The sequence below is a fragment of the Lutra lutra genome, chromosome 18 (assembly GCF_902655055.1).
Source record: "Lutra lutra chromosome 18, mLutLut1.2, whole genome shotgun sequence".
Taxonomy (NCBI): Eukaryota; Metazoa; Chordata; class Mammalia; order Carnivora; family Mustelidae; genus Lutra; species Lutra lutra.
In genome coordinates this window covers 29,843,552-29,857,470 of record NC_062295.1, presented here as the reverse complement: position 1 = coordinate 29,857,470, position 13,919 = coordinate 29,843,552, and the positions used below count along the sequence as shown (strand labels likewise).

General features: G+C 48.2%; 1 protein-coding gene across 12 annotated transcripts in view; it reads right to left on the bottom strand.

The window, feature by feature from the left end:
* The window catches only part of LOC125090469 (general transcription factor II-I repeat domain-containing protein 2), a 36,954-nt gene that overhangs the window by 7,305 nt on the left and 15,730 nt on the right, over positions 1-13,919 (bottom strand). For 9 of the 12 annotated variants that reach the window (XR_007124339.1, XR_007124340.1, XM_047713143.1 and 6 more), the window contains exons 7-11: positions 12,492-12,546; positions 12,153-12,196; positions 10,501-10,578; positions 5,812-5,868; positions 3,164-3,226 (exon numbers count right to left, since the gene is read on the bottom strand). Coding sequence is in view for 10 of the 12 variants with exons in the window: in XM_047713143.1 (XP_047569099.1) it covers positions 3,164-3,226; positions 5,812-5,868; positions 10,501-10,578; positions 12,153-12,196; positions 12,492-12,546 (297 nt within the window). In the remaining 2 variants the exon portion in view is untranslated. Of the gene's footprint in view, positions 1-3,163; positions 3,227-5,811; positions 5,869-8,011; positions 9,924-10,500; positions 10,579-12,152; positions 12,197-12,491; positions 12,547-13,919 lie in introns of those variants that run through there. The other 3 variants (XM_047713145.1, XM_047713146.1, XM_047713150.1) reach the window with 3 other exon arrangements.

Here is a 13,919-nt window from a genome sequence, read left to right as displayed (position 1 = left end):
TCCAGACCAAAAAGTTGATTGGACTTGTAGTCCCTGCACGAGCGTCATGTCCCACAAGATAGGAGCACAGCAGGGAGGCCATCTTAGAGAACGTTTCCATCAACCTGTGTTCAAGTCACCACCAGACTTGGATTCTAACATGGGATTCTTTATATTGTTTCCTCGTTTAATTCAAATAGCGTTCGCACACAACGTTGCGGTGGTTTTCAGGTGTACAACATAGCGATTTGACAACTCCGTATGTTACACTACATTATATTCATAAAAGTACTTTGAGGTAACAACCTAAGTGTTAATCTGTGGAAGAACGGATAACCCAAGATTTATGCACACTGTGGAATATTATTCAACCTTGAAAGGAAGTTTTGTCATTTTCTGCCATGTGGATGAACTTTGGAGAATTTATTTTATTTGATTAAGTTATTATTTCTAACTTCTTTGAGAGACAGCGCGAGTGCACATGAGTGGGGCCGGGAGCGGGGGGAGAGGGAGAGAGAGAATGCGAAGCAGGTTCCACCTTCAGCTCAGAGCCCGGCACAGGCCTCCATTTGATGACCCTGAGATCATGACGAGCCAAAATCAAGAGTTGGGCGCTTACCCGACTGAGCCACCCAGGAGCCCCTAGAGGTTTAAATGAAAGAAGTCAGGCCCCAGAGGGCACCCACTGTACAACCCCACCTGTATGAAACAGGTAGAAAAGGTAAATCCATGGAGACAGAGAGTAGTCTGGTAGATGCTAGGGGCTTGGGGAGGGAAGAGTGGGAGGAACTAGTAACGGGTTTGGGGTTTTCTTCTGAGGAGATGAAAATGCTCTGAAGCTAGACAGAGGTGGTCAGTTAACACCATGAATGTACAAAAGCTACTGAATCGTTCACACTAAAATGGTTAATTTTATGTAATGTTAGTTTCACTTCAATAAAAAAAATTGAAAGTATTTTAAGGGTTTCCTTTCGTGGGATTTTAAGGGAAAACCACCTCACTGTATGGCTCAGAACGGGGGTCCCAGATGCCACAGTGAGGCCTTAATGATGGCCTGAGACTGGGCCATGTAAATATCACGTTTTATCTGTAAACCCACCAGGCCCCACTGACTTCAGGTATGGCGGACTTAGCACAAATCCATCCCCACTGAGGGAAAATCCCTCCCTCCCTCCCTCCTGGCTACGGGTCAGGGACATCACCTCTGGACAGGGGGCATCTCCTCTGCGTCCGGTTACCCGAACGGCATCACCGCATGACTTCCAGTAAAACTGTCAGAGCTAACACCCCGCGGAGAAGCGGTCCTTCACACAGAACCGATCAGTGTCTGAATTTTCCCCCTCATATGTAATTAACCTACGCTTCCTGGGTAGAGTGAGGGAAATGGGGAAGGGCAAAATGAAGAAAAGTAAAATCACACACAATTCCAACACTGGTCGCTATGGTTTTTTTGTTTTTTGGTATTATCTTCTATTTTTTCTTTCTACATAAAATTTCTTTTTCTTTTTTTAAAGATTTTATTTATTTATTTGACAGAGAGATCACAAGCAGGCAGAGAGGCAGACAGAGAGAGAGGAGGAAGCAGGCTCCCCAGCAAGCAGAGAGCCCAATGCGGGGCTCGATCCCAGGACTCTGAGATCATGACCTGAGCCGAAGGCAGCGGCTTAACCCACTGAGCCACCCAGGCGCCCCAATTTCTTTTGAAACAAAACTGAGATCGCAGTATAAATTATTATTATATTTAAAGATTTGATTGATTGATTGATTAGCAGGGAGCAGGGGGGAGGGAGAGAGGGAGAGGAAGAGAGAGAATCCCAAGCAGACCCCATGCTGAGTGTGCAGCCTGACGTGAGCCTGATTCCAGGACCCTGAGATCACGACCGGAACTGAATTCAAGAATCAGACGCTTAACTGACTGAGCCACGCAGGCGCCCTGATCCTAGGGAAATTATGACTTGGGTCTCCCTCCGTTTTGTTTCTAACTTGTCTTGAGCCAGACGGCTTTGTTTTCCACTGAATGAATGTGGGCAATTTTCCCAGCGGATGGCCACAGCCCCTCTTCTAACCGCTGGGCACCTGGGCTGCTCGCTCTTTCTCTCTCTTACAAATCGTGATGGGAGGGATTTTCCCTCTGAAACAAAGTCAACGTGGTGAGAGCAGTTTCAGAATTCAGAGAAATAAAGTAAAAATCGAAGAATCAAATCCGGATGGGAACAACCATTCCATTTCCAAATCCCCCTAAAATGGCAAAATCGATTCAGACTCTGTGGTGAGTCACGGGAAATAATATTATCTCTAAATAAAAGAGCTCCTGGGGCGCCTGGGTGCGTCAGCCAGTTCGGCGCCTGCCTTTTGGCCCAGGTCATGATCTCAGGGTCCTGGGATCGAGTCCCAGGTTGGGCTCCCTGCTCAGCGGGGAGCCTGCTTCTCGCTCTCCCTCTGCCTCTCCCACCCCCCAACTCATGCCCTCTTGCTCTCTCAAATAGATAAACTCTTAAAAAAAAAATAAAAAGACTCCCACAGCAATTAAGCAACATAAAGAAATGAAAGTCCTCCAACTGGTAGGAAGAAGTAAAGCCCTCACGATTTGCAGACGACATGATTCTACGTATCAAAACCCCTGAAGGCTCCACCACGAACTACTAGAACTGACAAATGAATTCAGTAAGGCCACAGGATACAAAATCAAGGCACAGAAATCTGTTGCGTTCCCACACACTAACAGTGAAGCCAGAGTGAAATTAAGAAAACAATCCCATTGACAACTGTACCCAAAACAGTCAAATAGCTAGAAATAAACAACCAAAGAGGGGAACGACCTGTACTCTGAAAACGAACACTGATGAAAGAAATTCAAGACGATGCAAAGGAATGGGAAGACATTCCATGCACACGCAGGGGAGCGGCAGGCGGAGGGAGAGGGAGAAGCAGGCTCCCCGCCGAGCAGAGAGCCCGATGCGGGACTCGATCCCAGGACTCTGGGATCATGACCTGAGCTGAAGGCAGAGGCTTAACCCACTGAGCCCCCCCAGGTGCCTCCCTCCCAGCCCCTTCTTTCTTCCTCACTTGGGATGGAACATAGTCTGCGTCCCGGCCAGTGCTGATTTGCACGGACAGACAGACAGACACACACACCCATGCCACACTGAGCAGCGTCCCTCTGATGAGGCTTCTGGAAACTCACCTTCAATTTTCACCTCAGCTTTGGGGTCCTCGCTCGTTTCTGAAGGGACACGCAGAGTGGAATCTTGGAAAAAAAAATGTCTAAAATGACACTCGTTGTTATGTGCCCTCACGTTCCAGCCTTCTACGGCTCCTGTACCGAGACAGTAGCCTGGCCTGGCATGTTCAACCCAGTCCGTACTTACTTAACACACGTAAAAGTATAAATGTGAAAGTAATTTTATTTTTTTAAATTTTTATTCTTACTTCTTTTTAAAAAAAATTTGAATTCAGTGAGTCAACATGTAGTACGTCATGAGTTTCAGAGGTAGAGGTCAGTGGTTCAGCTGCGTCTAACAGCCAGTGCTCATCACGTCCCGCGCCCTCCTCAATGCCCATCCCCCAGGCACCCCGTCCCTGACCCCGGTGCCCTCCAGGAACCCTCAGTTTGTTTCTTGGAGTTAGGAGTCTCTCATGGTTTGTCTCCCTCTCTGGTTTCTCCCTATTTAGTTTTTCTCCCTTCCCCTATGGTCCTCTGCACTCTTTCTCATATGCCTCATATGTGTGAAACCACATGATAATTGTCTTAATCTGATTGATGTATTTTGCTCAGCATCACACCCTCCAGAGGAATACTGAAAAACAAAACCAAAGTTGGTGGCATCACAATTCCAGACTTCAAGCTCTATTACAAAGCTGTCATCATCAAGACAGCATGGTACTGGCACGAAAACAGACACACAGATCAATGGAACAGAACAGAGGGCCCAGAAATGGAGCCTCAACTCTATGGTCAACTCATCTTCGACAAAGCAGGAAAGGAATGTCCAATGGAAAAAAGATAGTGTCTTCAACAAATGGTGTTGGGAACACTGGACAGCCACATGCAGAAGAATGAAACTGGGCCATTTCCTTACACCGTCCACCAAGATAAACTCAAAATGGATGAAAGACCTAAATATTTATTTTTATTTATTATTATTACTATTTTGTCATAATCTCTACACCCAATGTGGGGTTCGAACTTATGATCCCGAGATCAAGGGCCTCACGCTCTTTTGACGCAGCCAGGCGTCCCTAAATGTGAAGGTAATTTTAACTTTAAGAGGGATCATGGGGTAAGAAAGGGTAACCTTCTAAGGGATAAGGGGAGGCAAGAAACTCTCACATATTAAGAAACAGCACCTGTTAGTGGACACGGAATGTCCTTCTCTTTGAGGTAATGGAATAACTATGGTCAGAAGCACTTTCTTGGTGTCATCAGAAATCCCTTGGACAAAAGAAAGCTGGGGGCTCTGTGGGGCGGGTCCCCTGCCACCAGCCCCCGGGGTCCAGCCTGTTATGACCCCGGAGACACAATCGATTTTTCTAGTTTGCCAGAATTATGACCCGCGGACACAAGACTGGCTGGACGATCTCATCTAACTCTGGCTCATTTTAGAAAGCTTCCGTTAATTGTTCGTAGAGGAAGAAAGACTCTAAAGGGATCAGTTGTTGGGTATTGGACTATCGTAACGTAAGATACACCGTCTGGGGGGGAAACGGTGAAAACACACCACACATCTCTGCTCTTGAAGCTTCTTCTTCTTCTTTTTAAGATTTTATTAATTTATTATTTATTATTTATTTATTTGACAGAGAGACACAGCGAGAGAGGGAACACAGGCAGGGGGAGGGGAGAGGGAGAAGCAGGCTTCCTGCCAAGCAGAGAGCCTGATGCTGGGGCTCGACCCCAGGACCCCGGGATCATGACCTGACTTAGAGAAAATACAAATCATTTTGGAACCAAGAGAGGCATCATCCTACTCCTAAAGGCAAGGTCTTCTTGCCTGTAAACCGATAAAGATGTCCCATGCCTCTAGGTGTGGAGACAAAATCTCCTTTATTAATGTTACCTTGGACATGTATGAACCATTTTAAGAGTTCAGGCCTTAGACACGATACTCAAGATTCATGCACACAGGGAGGGAAGTACCATCAAATTTTACTTCTAGGGGCACCTGGGTGGCTCAGTGGGTTAAGCGTCTGCCTCTGGTTCAGGCCATGATCCCAGGGTCCTGGGATTGAGTCCCACATGGGGTTCCCTGCTCAGCAGGGAGTCTGCTTCTCCCTCTCCCTCCGCCCCTGTTGCCCCTACTCCTGCTCTCTCTCTCTCTCAAATAAATAAATAAAATCTTAAAAAAAAATTTTTCCTAAAATAATTCTCAACTCTGTTCAAAAGAATTTGGAGGGGGTGGGCACCTGACTGGGTGTTGGTGGACCATGCAGCTTTTAATGTCATAAGTTTGAGCCCCATGTGTGATGCAGAGTTTACTTAAAATTTAAAAAAAAAAAAAAAAGTTAAAAAAAAAAAAGAATTCTGGTATACCCACCAAGAAGATAAAGTGGATAAAGCAGTAAATGGCACAGGTGTAAATCTTTCTTACTGCACAACTTCTAATCTGGGTGCTTTAAGAAGAATCACTCACGGGTCAGAAAAGCAAGGGTGACAGAGCTCCTGAGACCACATTTTAGCGCCAAGACTTGGGTGGTTTTCTGAGGAGGCATGCGGGGAAGCTGCCTCACTGTCCAACATGCGTCACGGGTCTTTAAAAGACCGTGTTCTCTGCAAAACACTGCAAACCAGAACACCAAAACCGAAAAGAGGCTAAAATGCCTGGTTTCTCTGACCTTCCATGGGTAACTCCATTTCTGTTACTTCGCCGCTGGCACAAGGATGCTGGCTTTCTGAAAGGGAAGCAAATGACACATTAAAAAAAAAAAAAAAAGGCCAAAATAGAAAATGTAAACAAGAATTCCTTTAAAACCAAGTCAACAGGTCAAGCCACAGGCCAGAATGTACTTGAGAACCATTCCAAGTCCTTGCCACGAAATTCACACAAATGATTCCTTCTTTTTTTTTTAAATTAATTAATTTATTTATTTGACAGAGAGAAATCACAAGTAGGCAGAGAGGCAGGCAGAGAGAGAGGAGGAAGCAGGCTCCCTGCCGAGCAGAGAGCCCGATGTGGGGCTCGAACCCAGAACCCTGAGATCATGACCTGAGCCGAAGGCAGCGGCTTAACCCACTGAGCCACCCAGGCACCCCCAAATGATTCCTTCTTTACTTTTTTTTTTTTTCTGATTTATCTGCGCTTGGGAGAAGATCCAAATGTCCCAGAGCAGAGATGGCAGAACCATGCTGTGTGTCCATCTTCCATGTCCATCTCCCTGCTCTCCTGCGTGCCCCCGCCCCGTCCTTCAAGTAAATCCCAGGTCTGGCCAGCGGGGGCGCGCAGACCGTGCGTGTTCGAGCAAGACGGAGGGACTCTCCGTCCCCTTCCCCACACCACGACTCCCCCCAAATTAACACTCTTCTGTACCCTCAGCTCATACCGGGTCACTGTGCAAACTTCCTCAACTGCCTCATACACATCTTTTTTAAAAGATGTCATATTTGGGAATAGTTTCAAAGTTACAGAAAAGTCACAAAAAGAATAGTACAAAGAGGAACCACATACCGTCTCCTTCAACGACATGGAGATAAGGGTTTATGGTTTCCCTTCATTATGTGCAATCCTGGTCCCCTACCCCCGCCCCAGCTTCCTAAGTAGCTGGATCGATGCATGTATAGGCGACGTCCTTTTCTCCTTCTCCGACCCACCCGAGGACAAGTTAGGGACACCGTGGCCCTTCACCTCTGAACACTTCCTTCCAGCCTTCCCTCCTCCAGGACGGGATCCGGTCTAGGGCCCGGCATTGTGTCTCGTTCCCACTGCTCTTCACCCTCATTTAACCTGGAGCGGTTCTGTAGTCTGTCTGATTTTTATGGCATTTCCATTTTAGAAGAAGAGAGACTCCTGGGGCACCTGGCTGGCTCGGTGAGTGGAGCGTGTGAACCTTGATCTCGGGGTTGTGAGTTCGAGTCCCTTGTTGGGTGTAGAGATTACTTAAAATTTAAAAAAAAAATTGGGTGGCTCGTGGGTTAAAGCCTCTGTCTTCAGCTCGGGTCATGATCCCAGGGTTCTGGGATTGAGCCCCACATTGGGCTCTCTGCTCAGCAGGGAGCCTGTTTCCCTTCCTCTCTCTCTCTGCCTACTTGGATCTCTGTCAAATAAATAAATAAAATCTTTAAAAAAAATTTTTTTAAATTTAAAAAGGGAGGGAGACGACTCTCCCTCCCCTGAAAGTTCCTTATTTCGAGTTGGTCTTTTCTAGATTTCTCTCTAGATGCCACAACCACTGGTGACTCCTGCTTGATCCAGTCTTTTCTTATAACGGTTACGAAAGGATGGCTTCCCAATTCCAGTGCTAACCAGCACTTGGCGTTCCACAGAATCCATAAATGTTCTTCTGTAGCTCGTTTGTTCAAATCAGGATCCCGACAGAGCCCCACACGCGGCATTTGGCTGAAATGTCTCAAATATCTTTTCTTATAAACCAGGTTTCTTCTCCATTTCTTCTCTAACTTGCCATCATTTGATGAAGAAAACCACCTTTCTCCTGCTCTGGAGTTTCCTGCCTGCGTCCTCATGGTGTCATCTTCGTGTTGTTCCTCTATCCCCTGTGTTCCCTGCAAACTGGTGGGTAGATCTAGAGGCTGGATCAGACTTAGGTTTGATTTTGGGGAGTACGTGTTCCCAAGGTGCACCTCCTACTGGATCCCATCAGGAGGCACATGAAGTCTGCTCACCTCTGCCTTCGTGATGTGAACACTGGACCACTGAGTTCAGGAAGTGTCTCCCTAATCCATTTGTGATAAATTTCCCATCAATGTTCTATGAATGGCTTTACTGGCCATTGATGATTATTGTCAAGATGCATGGCTTCAGTGGGGCTGTGTAATGGGGACATTTTATAGTTTTTTAAAAGCCTTACTCCCCCCCCCCATTTTTTTTTTTTTAAGTAAGCTCTATACCCATTGTGAGGCTTAAACTCATGACCTTGGGAAGAAACCTGAATGGTGTTGATCCTCTTACCACCGCCAATGTCAAGGAACCTGGGCGTGGTGTATTTCAGCAAAGCTTGTCCTGCGCATTCTCCATTCCCAGGGGCCCCGGAGATGGGGTATCTGCACGTATGAAAGACCTTATGGGAATTCCCAAGTCACCAATGTGTGTACGTGAGTCAGGGGTCTTCCGAGAGGTCTGTGCTCAGATGGAGGGTGAGGTCCAGGTGGGGTTGGGAATCAGACTTTTGTATAAATCTCACACAAGCGCCTGGGCCCCGGTGGGGCCACAGCTGACGTCATGGGCTGGGGGCGGGGCTCCGCAAAGGCCAGTCGACATTCTGAGCAGGGGGCCTTGGTTGCCGTTATGGATCGAAACATTTCTCCCTCACTTCAAGGGTATATAACGGTGTCAGTACTTCAGCACGTGAGGACTTCGCCTGAGTGGTGGCAAAACTATCCGTCCCATGGAAAGCCGTCCACGATGTCAGGCAATTTTCACCCTTGGGGCATCAAGAAGGAAGGGACCCTGCTTAAGGAGTTTTTGTATCAAGAAGGTATCTTGAATAGTTCCGTCCTTCCCAAACCAAGCAGGAGAAAGATTAGAAAGTGCACATTTAACCTAAATGTGGCTCTTCAAACAACGTGCTTCTTTCCGAAAAACTGAACCAGAATGATGGTACGTACGTCTATCTAGTCCTCTACTCACTTCACTGCTGCCTTGGGAGCAGACTCTATAAATACCCCAGATTCCCCCAACCTGTACATTTTGATAAAGCTCAACGTCATTTAATTTGAAAAGGATATTCCTGGGAGTCAACATGTAATCATGTGTACTTTTTTCCAAAATGGGAGCGATTGAGAAACAGGCTACATGGATTCTTTGCGAGGGACACGCTCAACTCAGCAAGCACATGTGAGCGCCTGCTGTGTACACAGCCCTGGGCTCGGGGCCCTGGGGCTCAGAGCTGGGAGAAGACGCTGTGTGCCTCCCTCCACCCCACCCCAGGAGCCTGCCACTGGCTGGGGTCGTCCGCAGTGAAAGCATAAATACCACACAAGCAGGCAGGACTAAAGGTGCATGCACTTTGGGGGCGGAAGCTCCCTGCTCTCCTTGAGATTCCAACGTCCAGAAAGTGGTGGAACTTGCTGGAAGCCTGCAGAGCCAGGAGGGAACCCACCACACAGAGGGATCAGCTTGTCTAAAAGCCAGGGGAAGGAGGATTTGGGGCCTGTTCAGGGACATGAATCAGCCTGAGCAGGAGGACTGAACTGAGGGGAGGGGGGACTGATCGTGGGGGGACAGGGTGGGGGGTGGGCAGACAGAACAGGAAGGGAGCCGGAACAGTGATGGAAGACACGGGTGAGGAGAAGCCACAGACGATGTGTGAGCAGGGGAGGGAGGCGACAGACCCCGTTCTCCAGGAATAAATGATTGGGGGACAGGACGTAGGACAGATTGAAAAGGGATCCAGCTATGTGGGGGGGTGGGGCGACCAGCCCAGAACCAGAGTGATATGATGGACACTCTCACTGGTCTTTAGTTTTTGGAAAAAAAATTTTTTTTACCGTAAATTAGAGACCTCAGAATGGCGCAGGAATATTTCAAGGTAAGATTTCTATGGGAAACACTTCAAACCTGGTCACGTTTGAGGAATTAACTGCGAAATGTCCCGCAGTCTGCCTGCCTTCACAGCAGAGTCAAAGACGAGATGGGATCCGGGGGCTTACAACGCTCTTATGGACGCGACAACGTCGTGTCGTCCAGCTGGCATCATGCTGGGAGGGGTCCATCAGGATTCTGGTCTCTGGGGAGAGGACCTCGCCAGACAACTACAGACCACCTACCCACGCCCTGTGTGAAACGTGTGCGTCTCTGGTAAGCCGTGTCTTCTGTACCCCATTTAACTTGTCAATGAAACAGATATTATTAAGAACGGGACCTGAATTTCTTTTGATACTTTCCCAGTAATTTAGGGGACAGACCAGACAGGAGAGGATCAGAGAGAAGTTGTTGTTGTTTTTAAAGTTTCCATGCGCAGCACGGAGCCCAAGGCGAGGCTCGAACTCACGACCCTGAGATCAAGACCTGAGCCGAGATCAAGTCACACGCTTCGCCGACGGAGCCACCCAGACCAGGATTTTTGAACGCACAAAATAAGACTTCCTAACAGATAAACTCAGGTAATATACGCCCTGGATTACCTTCACCCTCATGTTTGCCCTGAAGTATGTAGATTCAGGCTACACGGGATCTTGCTATGACTGTGAAATGCTTCATGTCAAATGGCCCTAGGCTAGATCCCCGGCACGTGGGTCTTCTTCTTCTTTTTTTTAAATTACTCTCTGACTGTTTTTCAGAAGGGGGCTAATGACAATTTTCCATCACCGATAACTTTTAGGGAAGAAAATGAGGCTAAAATGGTTATTACCTTGCGTGTTGTAGTGATAGTAATTAGGATCTTCCGATTCCTTCTTGACGGACACAGCCGCCGTCTTCACCGTGGTGCCTTTGGAGGCAACGAAAATGATAAAACCATGTGTGAGTCCGCAGCCCGCCCCCTACACACACCCAGAGAACCAGGAGCTGCTGCTGAAACTTCCAGGCTCTGTGTTAACACAGCAACACAAGAGTGAGTGAGACCACGCGGGGCTCACACTCTCCGAGCAAGTGGTAAACCCATATAAAAACAGAAGTTGTAACAACAAAACAACATAAAATCAACATAAAAGGCAAGAAGAAAGGAGGGAGAGAAGGTGGATGAAAGGAACAGAAAGAGAAGGGAGGGAAAGGATGGAAGAAGAAGGTCGAGTTCCCAGCTTGAGAAACGTTCCCTTTCGAGACAGCAACATTTACGCGTGCGTTTATGTAAAATCCAGTAAACATTTTTTCCTTTTTTTAAAAAGACTTTTAAAAAATTTATTTATTTGACACAGAGAGAGATCACAAGTAGGCAGAGAGGGAGGCAGAGAGAGGAGGAAGCAGGCTCCCTGTTGAGCCGAGAGCCCGATACGGGGCTCGATCCCAGGACCCTGAGACCATGACTTGAGCCAAAGGCAGAGGCTTTAACCCACTGAGCCACCCAGGCGCCCCGAGGTTATTTAATGCCCTACTCACCACCACCCCTTGTACTGGTCAATTCTTGGGATTTTCTACATAGACAATCCTGGCGTCTGTGAACAGAGGCCGTTATGTTTCATCATTCCCAATCTGTGTGGTTCTTATTTCCTTTCCTTGTCTTATCACATTTTTTTCAGTACGATGCTGGAAGGGAGTGGGAGAGGGAATATCCTTGCCTCGTTCCTGATCTCAATGGGAAAGTTTCTAGTTTTGTTTTAAGATCTTATTTATTTGGGGCGCCTGAGTGGCTCAGCGCATTGAGCCTCTGCCTTTCGCTCAGGTCTTGGTCCCAGGGTCCTGGGATCAAGCACCGCATCGGGCTCTCTGCTCCACAGGGAGCCTGCTTCCCCCCTCCCTCTGCCTGCCTCTCTGCCTACTTGTGATCTCTGCTGTCAAATAAATAAATAAAAGCTTTTAAAAAAAGATTTTATTTATTTATTGAGGCTCCCAGGTGGCTCAGTCAGTTAAGTGTGTGCCTTTGGCTCAGGTCATGATCCTGGAGTCCTGGGATCGAGCCCCGCATCAGGCTGTCTGCTCAGCAGGGAGTCTGCTTCTCCCTTTCCCTGTGCTCCTCCCCCCACTCGTGCTCTCTCTCTCAAATAAATAATAAAATCTTTGAAAAAAAATTTTATTTATTGAGAGAGAGGGTGTGTGAGAGAGTGGGGGGAGGGGCAGAGGGGGAGAGAGAGAATCTCAAGCAGGCTCCACACTTAGCACGGAGCCTGATGCAGGGCTCCATATCCTGACCCTGAGCCCCGCAGACGTCGCTGAAAGGATCTAGTTTCTCACCAAGTGTGATGTTAGTTGTTGGCTTTTTGTAGTTTTTTTTGTGGTTGTTGTTACTTTGAGAGAGTGCCCCCCCTTTCTACTTTACTGAAAGTCTCACATTTTAGAAGTAAAACCAAAGAAAGGAGTCATGATAACCCGCTAAACACTTGGTTTTAAAGGCATCGGTGTACATACCGGAATCTTCCATGGGCTCAGTTTTCACACTGACGGGGCCGCAGCTGAAAGGAGAAGGGAGCCCCTGTCAGGACAAGCTGGTGGCGTGAGACGTGACCACAGTCATCGGGACACGCTGTACAACAATCCACACCATCCTTGCTCCCTTTCCCGTTAACCAGCCGAACACAAAGCTAATTTAGTATTAACATTCTTGTAATTTGTCATACAAATAAAGGGGTCCACAGAACATAGTTTTAAAATCCCCAAATCCTTTTGAATAAAGAATGTCTAACTTCCCACAGTCTAAAAACTAACACTTTAGGGTTATGTGTGCATTTGACTTGTTATACCCCCTACCTTTCACTTGGCGATGTCACCGACCTCTTAGCGTCTGTGGCCACCACAGGCCCACCTGTGCGGGAGGAGAAAGACACATGCTAGCTCCTTTCTGCACCTTGAAAATGCCAACATTCAGGGGCACGTAAGGTGAATGCAAAGGTAGAGAAAACACAAGTCCAGCCCCAGCCCTTACGTCACCGTCCTGGGCAGAGATAAACTCAGAGCAGCCCTTGAGTCCTGGGGCCAAGTGTGGGGGCAGATTGGGGGCCGAGGAGTAGACTGGGGCTGGAGCGACCTCATGCAGGTCACTAAACCTCCTGGGGCCTCAGTTTCCTTGTCTGAAAATGGTGGTAGGGTGACGTGACGATCAATTAATATGTACAAAGTACTTAGAATCGTGCCAGGTACAGCACATGTGCGGAGAAAAGGCTGAGCAGCTAATACACTCCTATAGTGAAAATACAAGCCATGGGGGACATCGGCCACCAGGTCACCGGCCGCCCCTCACCCTCAGGTCCCTGCTTTAACAGTACCTGGGGAATTCTGGGAACTTAAAAGTGCTCTCCGAGGGGCTTTGCTCCGTGAGTAATTCAGGCTCACTACAATGTCACATTGACCATGAACCCCGCCTGAGCCTTGTGAAGCCTGCCCCACTACTCCCCTGGGCCTTTTGTTTCTGTAACTAGTCCTCTCAGCAGAACACCCTCTTAGGCCTGGTCTCCCAAGGCCAGCTACGGCCACTGTGTTTCCCACTGCGTTCCAGAATAATCTGAAGGAGTAAGAAGTGGGCAGAGGTAGATGTCCAAATGCTTCTGGCAAAATTGTAATCTCTTGGTCCCTTGGCCATCAAAAGTTAAGGAGATGATGAAGGGTTGTGGGTTCTCAAACGCGGACTCCAACACCCACACGTCCCGCTTTCTGCCAGAGCACGTGGGATGGGCTTCCTGGCAGAACCAACACATTGTGACCCTGCATCAGCTTGAGAACCTGGTCCTCTAGGAAGCCCTTCTGGTCACACAATTCTAACCCCTTCCAGGCTTCCGGGGATGACCACCAGCCATCCTGAGAACATCACAGGTCATCACTGGTTCTCTGTTGGACAGTCTCCTTCATTCTAGATTGTGAGTCTTGGAAGCACGGGAACGGTCACATCTCCTACCCTGCCTCTGGACCCCAACAATGCCCGGCCCGTGGCTGCGACTCAAAGACCATGGGGTGACCTGGCATCCTCACGCTCCTGTCCTTGAGGACAAGGTTGGCCCTACATGGCCCTCCATGGTCCAGCCGTGGAAACTTGCCGGCTTGAGACCGGGGAGCAGAATCCCGTCTCAGTTCTTGCTGTGGTGGGTCCTTCCCTACCTACTCACCCTCCAACAGCACGATCCCCCACCTCCCGCCCACCCTGGAGTGTCAGAAGGTTGCTCGCTCCGCAGGGAGAAGGCAAGG